General features: G+C 41.8%; 2 protein-coding genes across 4 annotated transcripts in view; one reads left to right on the plus strand and one right to left on the minus strand.

Moving 5' to 3' along the window:
* The window catches only part of CAPN2 (calpain 2), a 28457-nt gene extending 17096 nt beyond the window's left edge, over positions 1–11361 (plus strand). For 2 of the 3 annotated variants that reach the window (XM_074897282.1, XM_074897281.1), the window contains exons 11-21: positions 372–383; positions 1847–2058; positions 3275–3311; positions 4134–4199; positions 4735–4792; positions 5778–5842; positions 6972–7040; positions 7592–7670; positions 8693–8809; positions 9300–9358; positions 9976–11361. In XM_074897282.1, the coding sequence (XP_074753383.1) occupies positions 372–383; positions 1847–2058; positions 3275–3311; positions 4134–4199; positions 4735–4792; positions 5778–5842; positions 6972–7040; positions 7592–7670; positions 8693–8809; positions 9300–9358; positions 9976–9999 (798 nt within the window). In that variant the 3' untranslated portion in view covers positions 10000–11361. The remainder of the gene's footprint in view (positions 1–371; positions 384–1846; positions 2059–3274; positions 3312–4133; positions 4200–4734; positions 4793–5777; positions 5843–6971; positions 7041–7591; positions 7671–8692; positions 8810–9299; positions 9359–9975) is intronic. The other variant, XM_074897283.1, reaches the window with a different exon arrangement.
* A 127-nt stretch (positions 11362–11488) lies between these two features.
* The window catches only part of TP53BP2 (tumor protein p53 binding protein 2), a 48873-nt gene continuing 46728 nt past the window's right edge, over positions 11489–13633 (minus strand). The window contains exon 18 of the mRNA XM_074897280.1: positions 11489–12276. Coding sequence (XP_074753381.1) covers positions 12235–12276 — 42 coding nt within the window. The 3' untranslated portion in view covers positions 11489–12234. The remainder of the gene's footprint in view (positions 12277–13633) is intronic.

Consider the following 13633-nt stretch of genomic DNA (forward strand, 5'->3'; position numbering starts at 1 on the left):
AACCTGTAAGGAAACAGAAAACTGCATTTTTGTTTCTCAGTCCTTGCCTCCTCTCCTGATGGTGGAGAGGTTGGGGAGTGAAAGAGAAGGTGGGAAGAAATAGTAGAGAAACTGAGTCTACAAAAAATATCACAGCGGGCCACAGGGTAGAGGGTCAGCAGGAAACGACAACCAGCCTGGCTGTGTCTGTGCCAGGCTGTGCCCACACTGCCCCGGGTGAGCCTTGTCTGCCTCCAGGATGGAGCTGGGAGCTGAGTCAGCAGTCAGCGTTGGGTGACCTTTCCTCCTCGAGCTGAGTGTGGATGTACCCACTAACCAACAATGGCGTGGCCATTTAACAATCAGGTAACTCTCTCCTTTTCTCCTTGCAGGTGCCCCCAGAGGTACGTAGCATGCATTGGTGGTCAAAGTGCAGACTTGGGGCTGAACAGCTTGTGGGAAGAAACAGTTCAGAAGATCCTCCTTCGCTGCAGGACAACACTGATTGTGCAGAGCCTAAACTTAGAGGCCATTTATTGTGGAAGGGGCCTTGAGCCCATGTTGCATTTTCAGGGCATCTTGGGTTGGGATAAGAGCTCTCTGTACTACAGAAACTCACCAGTGCTCTTCCATGGGTCTTCCCCCAGCCCAGACCCATAACTGCTCCCCCAGAGCACAGCTGCTTTTCTCAGGTTTGCACAGAGTTCATGTTTGACACACAACTAATATTCCAAGTAGGTGTTTAGTTTCATTTCCCTAAATACCGTCATTATTGGTTTCTCTCTGTTTCTACCTGCAGGTAGCTAATAGCATGCCCCTAGGATTAGAGAGGGGTGGCAATCAAGTGATGCCTATGCAGTAGGAGGCAGGGCTGCAGATGCCTCTGGGCTGTTGCTCCTCAGAGGAAGGAGTGAGGTTGAGAAAAATGCTGGGGTAACCTCATTGCAGGGCTCACTGTACCTGCAAGGGTGCATGCAAGGCAGCCAGGGCACCTTGCAGCTCCTGAGGCTATGCTCAGACCAGCTGCTGTTCATGTAAAACATGAACATGGTTTCATCAGGAAAGGAAATGGTGCTGCCAGTTAATTAAATTTCTTGTGTACCTTTGGAATGCCTTAGCAGTACTCTGTCAGCCACTCAGCTCTCACCCTAGTAGTCCAGAAACCTGATTTCCATAAAAAAGAGACTCTAGCTGTAGTTCCAGGACTTTTCCCCAAAAGGTGGAATTTTATCTCCCACCATGGCAGCGAGTCTGACAGGTTTTGCATTCTTAAAAATCCAGGAGGACAGGAAGAGGGAGGTTTCTGAACCACGCACATTCCTGCTGTTTGCTTCGAGAACTGAGCTATCCCACCTGTAAGACGCTGTACAGAAGGGTTTGTTTGAAGATATTACACTCCAAATACACTTTTATAATGCATAATGTTTATTTTATTCTTGGAGCCCTCCATAGGCGGGCTCTCTGCCTCAGAGAGCCCCTCTCTCAGCCTGACCTCAGAGGCAGAGCTGAGCTGCAGTCCCTTGGTGACACCAGCTCTGGGGAACAGGGGGACATGGGTTGTAAGCCATCTAGCTTTAAAGAAAAATAGTTGGTGGAAGGGTTCATCATGTGTCTTCACACACTGTTTATCATCTGCAAAACATAAGCTTGTCCTGAATGGTTTATTGAGATGATCTGCACAATACATTTACCGTTGCAGCTCAGGAGCATTGTAGTGGGATGCACCCACCCCCTTTCTCTTATCTTCTCTCTCAGTTCTGTTGAATAGATTATTTTTTTTTTTCATACATAGCTAATTGTTTAATTTTTAAATGCAAATACATGCAAACTGTTTTGGTCTTTTTTCTCTTTCTTTGCTTTTCATAAGTTTTCTGGCCAGACAAATATTCATCTGAGCAAAAACTTTTTCCTGACCAACAAAGCAAGAGAAAAATCAAATACCTTTATCAACCTCCGAGAAGTGCTGAACAGGTTCAAGCTCCCGGCAGGAGAATATATCGTTGTGCCCTCAACCTTTGAACCCAACAAGAATGGGGATTTCTGTCTGCGAGTCTTCTCTGAAAAAAACGCAGACTCCACGTATGTAGCTTTCTTGTAACCATGTAAGAGTGCTCTGGTCCCTCTCATGGGTGTTGAAGGATGAAGCAGCCCAGGGCTGGGGTACATCAACTTCCCGCAGGGAGCAGGAGGGAGAGATGCAAACTGCCCTACATGGATGCAGTCGTGGGGGTTCTTGTTTTGTCCCTAGTTTCTCCATGTGCAACTGAGGAAAGTTTGCGTAAACTTAGCAGGAAGGAATGGTGGAAGAAATATAGTAATAATAATAATATACAAATGTTATTATATTGGTTTTGTTGTTATTATGACCAGTCCTACCTGGGCAGACGTTTTTTGTTACTGGGCTGTACGTAGATGGTGCCACAGCACAGGTTGGTCTGTGGAGAGAAGAAAGCCCCAGAGAGCAGCAGGCGGGGCTCCCCACTTGGGAGACAGAAATGCATGTGCTTTCAGCTCTGGGAACAGGCTGATCACAATTGATCTCACACCTTTGAGATCAGGCTGGAAAAAAAAATCAAGATACTTGCTCAACCAAATGATTCCTTCACTAAAATTAAAATATGGTTTAATGGAACTGGCTCAAACCACACTTAGCTGTGAAAAAATTTAGACATGTCGCATCTCAAAGAGCAGCTGAGCTAAGGCCTTGGGAAGGGATGTGGGATCTTTCATATTGAGTTCCCTAATTCAAAGCAAACAAAAACCTTTCTACTATTCTGTAATCTTTTGTGGCATGTTTCTGTAGTGGTGACAAAATTGGGCATCAGTTGTGTGAAGGCACGTTTAGCTTTTGATGGGCGCTTAGCAGTGCTTATGAAACACTTCTCCCATTCTGGCATGTCCAAATGACTTTAAGGTCTTCCTTTTTTTCTGTTTTAAAGGGAAAAAGAAAAGGAAAAAAGTGATTAGATAGTTTGATTTACACCCAAGAGCCTGGCCTTGGGCTAAGGTCTGTCTGTAGGCAGTGGCACTAAGTGACCCAGAGGGCTATATCTGACCCAAAATCCTGTTTGTGGCTCTTCAGGATGCATTAATGTTTTGAAACTCTTGTTGCTAGAGTTGGCAAAATACTGCTTTCACTGGTGATGTGCTGTATCTGTGGCTGATTAATCCAGAAACTCTTGAACGCTCATCATTATTCCCCTAATGTAATGAATCTCTTTAACTGAAACTTGAAGGAAGGGCATCAGAAAAGTGACTTGTTTTGGTTTTAATATTGATTTCTTTATCTTTCTAGGGTTATAGATGATGAAATTGAGGCCAGTTTTGAAGAGGTATATCTTAAATGTTTTAAATGGAAATGATTTTGTTATAGATAAGTGAGGTTGGAGTACCTGTTCCCTGTGCAGGGCAGCGTTTTTCTGTAAGCATTGTTAAGAGACATTGTCCCACTTTGGAAACAGATTTTTCAGTACCCATAGTTGTTGAATGTCCAGCAAATGAAAACTTCATAAACAGTAATGGAAACCTATGTTGTCCTTTATCTGGAGTGGTGAGCTTGGGCCTCCCAGGTAGAGGAGATCAGGTACTCTCTGCAGAGGTAACTGGAGCCACAGGAAATTCCCTTTGCCGTCCAGGATTCCAGGAGTGCAACCCTTTAGCCATGGGGGTGTTTTAGCATGGGATGTTGTTTCCATGAGTCAGTAGTGGCTCACCGTATGTTTAGTCTTCTTGGAGCTGGGGATATTTTGCCTATTAATGCATCTTATGCCTCTGTGATTTTTTTTTTTCCTTTTTTTGCAAGATGAGAACTTAGGTTTTGCTTTCTTTGGATGAAGACAGCTAGTCCAACAGTAGTAGTAGCAGCAGCAGCAACAGTGAAGTTCTGAATTTTGTAGTGATTTTTTAAAATAAAATTTTTATTTATTTTTTTTTTTTTTAGTAAAAGCTGTTGCAGAAGTTCTTAATTCCTGCAGTGTTTGCAATGCCAGCATTTTGAGGCACCCCTGAAACTAAAACTGATAAAAACCAAAGTGAAAGCACTCTCTCTGTACCTTCAACTTTTAAATTGTGTTTTACTAGAGGCAAGGAAGGGCATTAGTCCATCTCAGGCAGAAAAGTTCCTCCTTTCCATATTTTCTGTTTCTCTCTTCTAGACTGAGATCAGTGAAGATGACATTGAACCCAGCTTTAAAAAGCTTTTTGGACAGCTAGCAGGAAGTGTGAGTATTTTCTGTTAACATCTTACTGCTAACAGGGGTGAGTGGGTAAGAGATGCCTACCCCAGGATGCAGTTTAATTCTTGTGCTGAGTCAGATTTCAAGCATGTGCATAATTGTGCATGTAAAAATCTGTGTAGTCTGCTACAATGGATTTGTGAGCACCCCTGGAGGACAATCTTCACTGTCTTTGAACTGCAGGCTTGACTTTCATCTCTGTGGGTCCCTAATTCTGTCCTTTGGGCAGAGCATTTGGTGCAGTTGCATGGGTCCCTCTGGGGGATGATGAGCGATGGCCTGTGCCTCCTTCCCAGGCTGCTCTCACCTGCTGGAGGGCTCGGGCAGACCCCACAGCCCTGTGTGCTAATGCCTGGGAATTGGTGATGCTTCTGGGAGGCGGGGAGAGCTTACCACTTGTGTTTCTATCCAAGGGAAACAAACTCCAAGGGATGTTCGAACTTGGCCACTCGCCCAAAGGAGTCAGAGGCTGCTTATGAGATGGCAGCTCACAGTGAAAAACTTTTCCTCTTTTCCGCAGGATGCAGAGATCTCCGCCTTTGAACTGCGCAACATCTTGAACAAAATCATGGCTAAACGTAAGTACCTTCCTCCAACTGCAGCTTCAGTTGGCCACCAGCAGGTTTCCAGCGTGGCTGTGAGAGCACAGAGCGCGCTGCTGACCTGGGCAGTCAAAATCCTGGGCTGTGCCCCAGACCTGCAGCTTGGCTCTCCGTAGGGCCACGGCCACGTGCTATCTCTGCTTCTTCAGGGGGCTGCAGAAGTGCTGAGGCTGTGCCTGCACTGAAGGTGTGTTTCACAGGGCACGTGCTTTGGAAGGGCACATATGGGTGCCTTTTATCCCAGCATCTGCTACTGGGAATTGGCTGCTGGGAAGATGGACAGATTTGATTGATAATTACAGAAGGTATTGCTGCTACTTTAGTTCTGAACCACTCAGGATTCAAGCAGTAGCCCAGCTAATGGGCTGGGGTGTCCCTGAGGAGGAAGAGAAACTGAAACTCTGGTCATCTTTTATCTGTGAAGGGCTTCAGAGCTTAGCTCTGCATTATTTCCCTTTCCATTAAACAGTGCTTGAGAAATAAGTGCTTGGAGAAACAGTGTCTCTCTAATTTCCAGAGTGAAATCTCAGCCAGGTAGCCAGGACTGTGTTATATGTCTGTGTGCACCCATCACTTAGCAATGGTGTATTGCTGGTTACGAAGCTTGATTTGATGTTCTTCTCTTGCATGAAGCTACCTACCACTGACTTCCATGGGTCAGAAGTCCATGTTGTCCACAGAAGTCCACCCTTGTCTTTGCAGGCAGACAGTAGGGCAGGAACGCTTTATCTCTGTCTCTTCTAGCACACCTAGAAACCAGACTAACTGGGCTGTCTGCTTGGGGAAACATCACAGCTAACTTTCACCCTAAGCCTCTTTGTCATTTGCAAAGGAAGCCACCCATGACCTGGAAGCAAATAAGAGCTGATGTGTATACACTGGTTACAAAGCTCATGCACTTTAGGAGGGTGCTGTGGTACAGTATGCAATGATAATCCTGTCTTTTCCTCTTTCTTTGCAGGCCAAGATATTAAATCTGATGGCTTTAGTATTGAGACATGCAAAATAATGGTCGACCTCTTAGATGTATCCTTTAAGGCTGTTCTTACTCTTCTGCCTGTATTGAAGTAGGTGAGCTACCTTTGCAGTGGTGAGTCCATACTGATGTACTAATGATTCCTGAGGTGGAGAAGCTGGTTTTACCCTGTTTCCCCTGAATAAAATTGGTAGCCCTTGCTATTCCCGCTGACTGACACAGCCATTCTCTCAGGCAGCAGGGAAAATCCATTATCAGACAGGATGATCTGATTTGAAGAATTTTCAGCTGCTGCATGTTCTAGTTTAGCTGGGGACAAAGTGATGTTTGTGCTGGGAAAAGGCACCTGGCTCTCGGTGTGGGCAGCCTCAGCTGTAGAGTTTGAACATGCACATCTGGGTGCACTTCACTGCTCTGTTATCTGTCTGGAATTGGTAAGAGCATCATAAAGCCACAAGGAGTTAGCAAATAGAAAATGAGGGAAACAGATACAGGAAGCAGAGAGTATGCTGGATTTTAGGAGCTTTTACTCTTAAGAATAAGGGCAGAAGTGTAAGATGAAGGATCAAGTCTAAGAATAGTGGTGTTTGGCTTCTCTGTGCAGTGGGAGTTGAATTGCATAGTTTAAAAAAGGGAAAATTACCAAAACAGAATGATCCTCTGCTATAATTTGGTGTAAAATATGGCAGTCCGTAGGGACTCCTTAACAGTTTTTGGGAACGATGCCATGACCAGATTTCTTTTGTTAGCTGTTTGTGCAAGAACTAAAATCCTCCAAATAGCAGGCTTGGTTATGTCTTTTCCTGTTTATAATCCAGACTTAGGAGTCATGCTCCTGTAACTGCAGGTGTTGAACCAACTATGCAGAATGAAATGGCATCTTCTTGGCTGTTTTATACATGTATTGAAAAGACAGAGGGCTGCTAAAGGAGGAGCAGAAAGAGCTGGTGAACTGATCACAGTTTAAATGAGTCCATCATCTTATTGATTTTAAAAAGACATCTTGGACAACAATTGTGTATTCAACAGGATGAGTCTTTCAGAGAGGAATTGCATCCTTTTCTTAATTGCAATTACTATTTAAGTATTAAGTCACAACTGCACATGTAATTAAACTCAGCACAAGGAGGGGAAACCCCTTTTCCTTCCCTCCAAAGAGATTCCCTTAACTCAAAGAAGAATGATGGGAGTGGTAAACTGGGACTGAAGGAGTTTCACACCCTCTGGACAAAGATTCAAAAATACCAGGTAAGATTCAGCCTTTTTGGGAGAACATGCAATCAAATGTAGACTGGTTAGTCTCATAAAATGTGTAGAGTCACGCTTCCCCAAGTGGGGACTCTCCCTTCAGCTCACAATGCATTTGTGTCCTCTGTCCCCCAGGTTTTGTCCCTTGGAGTCCAGGGGTGTGTGACTGCTTGTCCTTCAGGCTGAAGGAGAGGCTGCCTCTCTTCCTGCCTTACTCTCAGAGGGATTTCTGTGTTTATTTTAACTCATATCCAAATACGTTTACCCTTCCCACGTCAGTCTTACCACTTTGGTAGCGATAGTACCACTTGGCATGCGTGTTCAAGGAATTCTCTAGTTTTTTATTGGCTCTGGCTGCTGCATTAAAATGACTTACTTTCTAAAGCTGCTTTCAGACAATCTCAGAGATAAGTAACTAGTCCTTCAGACCAACACTGCAAATCCTCCTAAGTAACATGCAGGCTGCATTTAAGAATGTTTGACTTCTGACAAAAGCTGAAACACACTCTGAATTATTGACAAGTTTTGTCTTTGGGTTTTGTATTCTGCAGAAAATTTACAGGGAAATCGATGTGGATCGATCTGGTACCATGAATTCATATGAGATGAGGAGAGCACTGGAAACAGCAGGTATTTATATTGGTCTGTCTCTTTTCTGGGGTTGTATCAATTTCAAGCTGGGTTGATAGATGCTGACTAGTCTCCTATATATCACTTGTAAGCTGAAAAATCATGTATTCCCAGATTCAGGAAAGGCCTCTGTTTAATCTGGATGCTCAGCTTGGGCTCTTGTCTTTGTGTAGCAGTGTCTTGCCACACAGGCATACTAAAAGCATCTCAAAGGAGTGACAGGTTTGCAATTACTTTCTTTAATGACCAGCTTTTGGAGAAGCACAAATAACTGCAACGTTCTGGTCTCGTAACAGTATACTGTTGTCTTTCAATGAGTCTCTCTGGGTATATGTGTGTTTGGTATAAGCCAGTATAACTGGGGTACTGTGACCTAGGGAATGGAAGAAGTGTCTTGACACTGCTCACAGGATGCATTAAAAGAAGATTCACTTTGCTACTGTAACTACTGAAAAGCAAATCTGAGTTATGATGGTGAGTGAGGGGTGTATCACAGGACGATACAATCCCAAATCAACTTACTGATCTTCTGGGGCCATCTTAATGTCCACATTTGGGCTCTCTGGAGCTTTCCCCTCCTGTCACCACATAAGATGAGACAGCCATTTATTTTTGTCCCAAAGTTTAGATGCTCTTTGGAAATAAGAGACCCGTTTGCCCACAGAAAGTCACTGCTTCATCTTGGGTCTCAGTGAGCCAAGTCTGGCAGCCACCTCATCACCCAGGGAAGGATCACAAGCTGGAACAATTGGCCATGTCATGTAAAAAAACAGTAGTACAGGTGTGAGAGCACATGCAGGAGGAAGAACACACACAACCTAGTCACAGCTCTGAATCACTCAAGTACAGAGGGGGTTGTTGGGAGTTTCCAAAATGGAGTAAATATTCTTAACATTTGAGAATTTAACCAAAAGTAGCTAACTGAATTTCTGGCAGTGTATAAGGCTGGGGTTTTTGTTAGTTGAAGCTTTTTGCATATTTTTTCTTTCACCTCTCTTAAATCTTTGACATTTTATTTCTAGGGTTCAAACTGAACTGTCGGTTACATCAAATCATTGTGGCTCGTTTTGCTGATGAAGACCTCATCATTGACTTCGATAACTTTGTCCGGTGTTTGATTCGACTGGAAACCTTGTTCAGTGAGTACATGCTTAATAACCAGACAGACTCTGTTGCTTTGTGTTTTCAAGTCCAGGATAATTTATTCAGAAAACTTTGTACTGGAATCAAAGCAACTTCAAAGCTGAGCTATAAATCCAGCAACCCAATCTGCACACTCCTCCCAGATCTAGGAATCAGCCTTTTAGGCCAGGCTGCTGAACTGGAGCCAGTCAGTCTTCCATGCAAACAACTGAATGTTGATTTAAAAACAAGAATCAATCTAAACACTTATAGATTGACAAATAATTTTAATATTACAGACTGAAGTATTTAAAAGGTTCAGTCTCATTCTTGCGCCTGAGCATGCAATGACTTTAGAGTGGGCCTTTCAGGTTTGGCGTGCATACCATTGTCATAGATTTTAGAATCCGGGACTAAATTTCTTTTTGATCCTGAAGCACAAGGAAGGGAAGGCTTTCCAAATAGTTCCCATATTCATCCTTGTCTGTCATCTCTTTGTTACCACAGAAATGTTTAGAAAACTGGATACTGAGAAGACTGGAACAATAGAATTGAACCTCATTAATGTAAGTTCATTTAGCTCTAAAATATTTGTTGTCTTCTTTTTTTGAGGTGAGGGGGAAGGAAGGGCTTAACAGTAGACTGTCCTGTTCCATTCTGACTGATATGGCTGGTTATATGTATTTACATATATGCTGGATTTATATAGCTTGTCTATTTATAAGCAGCCTTAAGAAAGGTTACTCCTTTTTAAAATGTACCTATGTCACACTGTATTCTCTTAACAAGCAGGCCAGGTTACTCAAGCCTGATGCCACTTACATACCAGTCAAAATGACTGCTAGTATGCAGCCTTCTTTTCTGTCAACAGGGTAAAATGTAGGTGCAGTAGTGACTCATGGTTATTGATCACGTGTGCTTCTTTCTGCACCACATGTGCCCTGTAGAAAGGACTAAGGAGAAAACTGTTCCCCTACATGTGTTCAACTTGCTTATTACCTGAACTTATTTCTGGACCTATATGAGGAATGTACAAATCATCCTAAAACTGAGTTAAATGAGATACAAATTTAAATTGTTCAGAAAAGATACTAAAATTATTTCTGTAACAATAGGCTTTCTTCATGCTACAGGTATTCTCACTAAACTTAACCTTGGATCATTTTCCCCTCTCTCATTATAGTGGCTGTGCTTTACTGTCATTTGAGCCGCTGCCATCAGCTCAGGAGAACTCAAAAAGAGCAACATGATTAGGTGAAGATAATGAAGCAAACATACAAGCAACATCCTAACGTGAATGTGCCTTAACTTTTATGCATGGCAGATTTTGCACACAGTTACAAAGAGAAAAGTGCTCTACTTCAACAGAAGAATCTGCAACCTCATTTTTATGGGTCTGACAGTCTTTACTACTACATATCCTCTGTACAAAAGCTTTAATTTAGTATAAATCCTCAGTACAACCCTTGAAAATACTGCTTTGCTAATAACTGTGCGTTTAAGGTGTTTTACATGACTTCTGGAAGAAAGCTCATTAGAGCTTGACAGTCTGGTTTAATAAGTGCTTTTTGAGTAACAGCTCCATTCCAGCCTGCATATCTGAAACTAGAAAAGAGATGATATTGCATGTGCCTGAAAACAGGTGTTTAGGTAAGGTAGGGGTCCCTTATATGCTTTCTGTCAAGCCCTAGTATTATTCTGATTAAGTATTTGTTGAAGAGTTTGAGTAACAAGTACATGTTTGGTCAAACTGAAGGACAAGTCTCACCACTGATGTGCCTGTAGCAGGAGGCTGTTGGCAACCAGACTCTTCTGAGAGAAGGCCTGTGCTCTCAGGTGGAATCTTGACTTCCTGCATCTTATTTATCTTCCTTTGAGATACAAGAAAATATTTAAATAAAAACAGTAGAAAGAGTTTGCAAGACTGTTGTTCCTTCTCAAGTAAGCAATAGATCATTACAGAGCAGCTGCAGAGCTTTCCTTGTCAGGAACAGAGCATGTTGCTTCTTAAAGGGGAAAAAATGGCATTCCAGAGCTCACTAGGCACTGACAGACACTCTGGCTCTGTGTCAGTTAATGAAATGCTAGATAGTCTGATACTTTAATGTTTGAAAAACTTAAAAGGTTTCCAGGAAAGTTACTTGATACTATATACCCCCTATACAACCTATTAAAATCATGAGGCTGTGAACACAGGCAGATTGCTGCTTCCAGGAGTTCTGACTTAGTTAAGCTTGCTCACCTGAGGCATTGTGTCCCCTCCTTTGTATAAGTTCTTGTATTTATAGGCACCTTTTCAGAAAGCAGTAAGGACTGACCTAGTAGGAAAACATGAGCCTAAGGGTGAAATTTTATTTCATAAATACCTTACGGTTAATAGAGGGAATTTGATCCTCTCTATTAAATAGTGTTGATTATCAAATTGTTATTCCCAGATAAAGGACAGTTTCATGGCAAAGGCTTTAACTGGAAAGTACATGTACCAAGTTTTTTTAAGTATGGCCCTTAGCTTCTAAAGGTTAACAATGGTTATGTGCAGCTTAAAGGCAGAAAGATTTTGTTAAACAAATGGGGGGAGAGGGCTTCAATTTAACACAGAAAGTAGCTGAATGTTAGTGTAATGTATAACAGCCATATGTCTTACTGGTAGCATTTTCAGATGGTTTAATAAAAACTTGATACTAAAATACCCAGAGTTAAAGCTTAAGAGGAGACAAAAGTTTAATGGTATCACAGTCAAGTAAAAAGTAAATTGTCAAGGACTACAGAAAGTTTCTACACTTAGTTTTCAAAGTACAAAATACAATAAATACATGAGGCTCTTTGTAAAAAGAGTGATCTAAAACTACATTGTCTGTTACAGCACATAATACTTTGAATACATGGAATTCCTAAGATGCTACAGCATTTCTAAAAGTTATTGCTTAATGGATTGGTCACGCGGTTGTCACTGTTCAGATGCACTTCAGTTTAGCTTCTTTAACAGACATTCTGCTTCCAGCATTTGGGTGCTGTGCACGTACTTTAATTTCTCCCATCTGCAAAAAGCCTTGGGATAAATTTGGACAAAGCAAAGTTCTCTGTTTCATGATGATTCCTTCAATGGTAAATTGAAAAGGTCCTTGTATTTAATGCAGAAAAATGTGAAATTCATTTCTGCCATGTTTGAAGAAATCAAGAGTGGGTACTTGAACATAATGGCTTGCTTAGACCAAAGGCAGCAGACTTTCATTTGCTTATAAGCATTATTTCATCTTCTAGAATGCCCTCATCCATTTGCTAATGCATCAATCCTTCATTTGTTTTCAAAGCACATTCTTCATAGCTTTCAAATTACATTGTCATTTAAATAAGTCTTATGATATTGGAACCAACACAAAATGAATTTTTTTTTGTAAGTCATCCATGATTAGTACTTCAAGGATCTGGCTTCTGTGCTATTTCATGCCAAGCTTCTTTGTCTAGGTTTAATCCTTGGATACAGCTGAGGGTAAAACAGAAATGAGATTTTAAATTTTAGTGCTTTAAAAGGTTACTTATTTTAAAAAAGGAAAGAAAAACCTCTCTTTGGTGCTACAATTCTAATGTAATCTCTAGTAGCAAAAGCATGCTTATAAAAAACACCCAGAGCACTAACATATAAATTTAGCATTCTTAGGCAAGCTTAAAAATACTAACCATGTCAGTACAAAAGGAAGGTATTGAACAGCATGTAATTCAGTACCTTCAGCTCTACCCAAATGGATGGGCTAGGAAAAGCATGTGGCTTTGTAAGTCAAGAGACTTTTGTGTTCAGTGAACTATAGGATTTTTCCCCTGCTTTATAAATGGAAATAGAGAGGTATTAAAGCCTGTTTTACTTTCTCTTTCTCAATGCCTATCAGCCTTTACATATCTATAGCTTTGGGCAAGCTGGAAACATCTGGCTGCATAAGGACCCTAGAACTGTAGGAGCTGTGCTTTAGTTAGGGCATAGTGGGTGGCCAGTTAAATTCATTTAACCATCTGGCAGTAAATCAGTAGCTGCCACCCTGTGGCCCTTGAGCTATGTGCTATTCTCACATTCTGGCTACACACAGAGACAGCCTCAGCTGCAGGGTGACGATTGATGGGACACAGCACGCAGCCCTGCTGAGATGCTTGGGAAGCTCTTGGCTCCCTCTTGCAAAGGGCTGTGGGAACAACTACTGCTCTGCAAAGCATGGCTACTGACATATAAAAATAGAAAGATACACTTCATACAATAAGGAAAGATGAATCCTCCATGCTCTAAATGGCAATGCATGTCTACATTATATCCCTTATCTTGAAGATGCCCTCTTCTCTCTTCAACCAGACTCTTCCTCCTTTTTCATAGTCAGCTAATGATTAAGGGAAGACCAACAACTTCAGTCACTAAGTTTGTCTCGGGCTACTATGATTTCACAACTAACAGAGATGAAGTCAGGCAGTTGCAGTAGCATAACATCCAATAGTGTTAAAAAGATTTCATTTGGTATTAAGAAGTCAGTATTTCGACAGTATTATCTTATTTGGATTCAGTTTTAGAGCTCTCACACAGCTTAGGGAGCTAGTGAGTCACTACAGGTGGAGTACTGATGCAGATAATTTCATCCTTGTTTTTATTCAGTGCACTTAACTGCAAAAGGATAAAGCAATTGTGATAAAAATACAACTTAATATATGAATATATTAAACTACCAAACACTTTCCTCTGTGCTGAACATCTTAGCCTAGATTTCAGCTGCTATATTAAGAGTCCAGTAGTTGCTTTTGAAAATAACCCAATAGTTTGGTAGCAGTACTAGAACAACTGAACAGACACAAGAGTATCAGGTAAT

The sequence above is a fragment of the Athene noctua genome, chromosome 1 (genome assembly GCF_965140245.1).
Source record: "Athene noctua chromosome 1, bAthNoc1.hap1.1, whole genome shotgun sequence".
In the NCBI taxonomy this organism is placed as follows: Eukaryota; Metazoa; Chordata; class Aves; order Strigiformes; family Strigidae; genus Athene; species Athene noctua.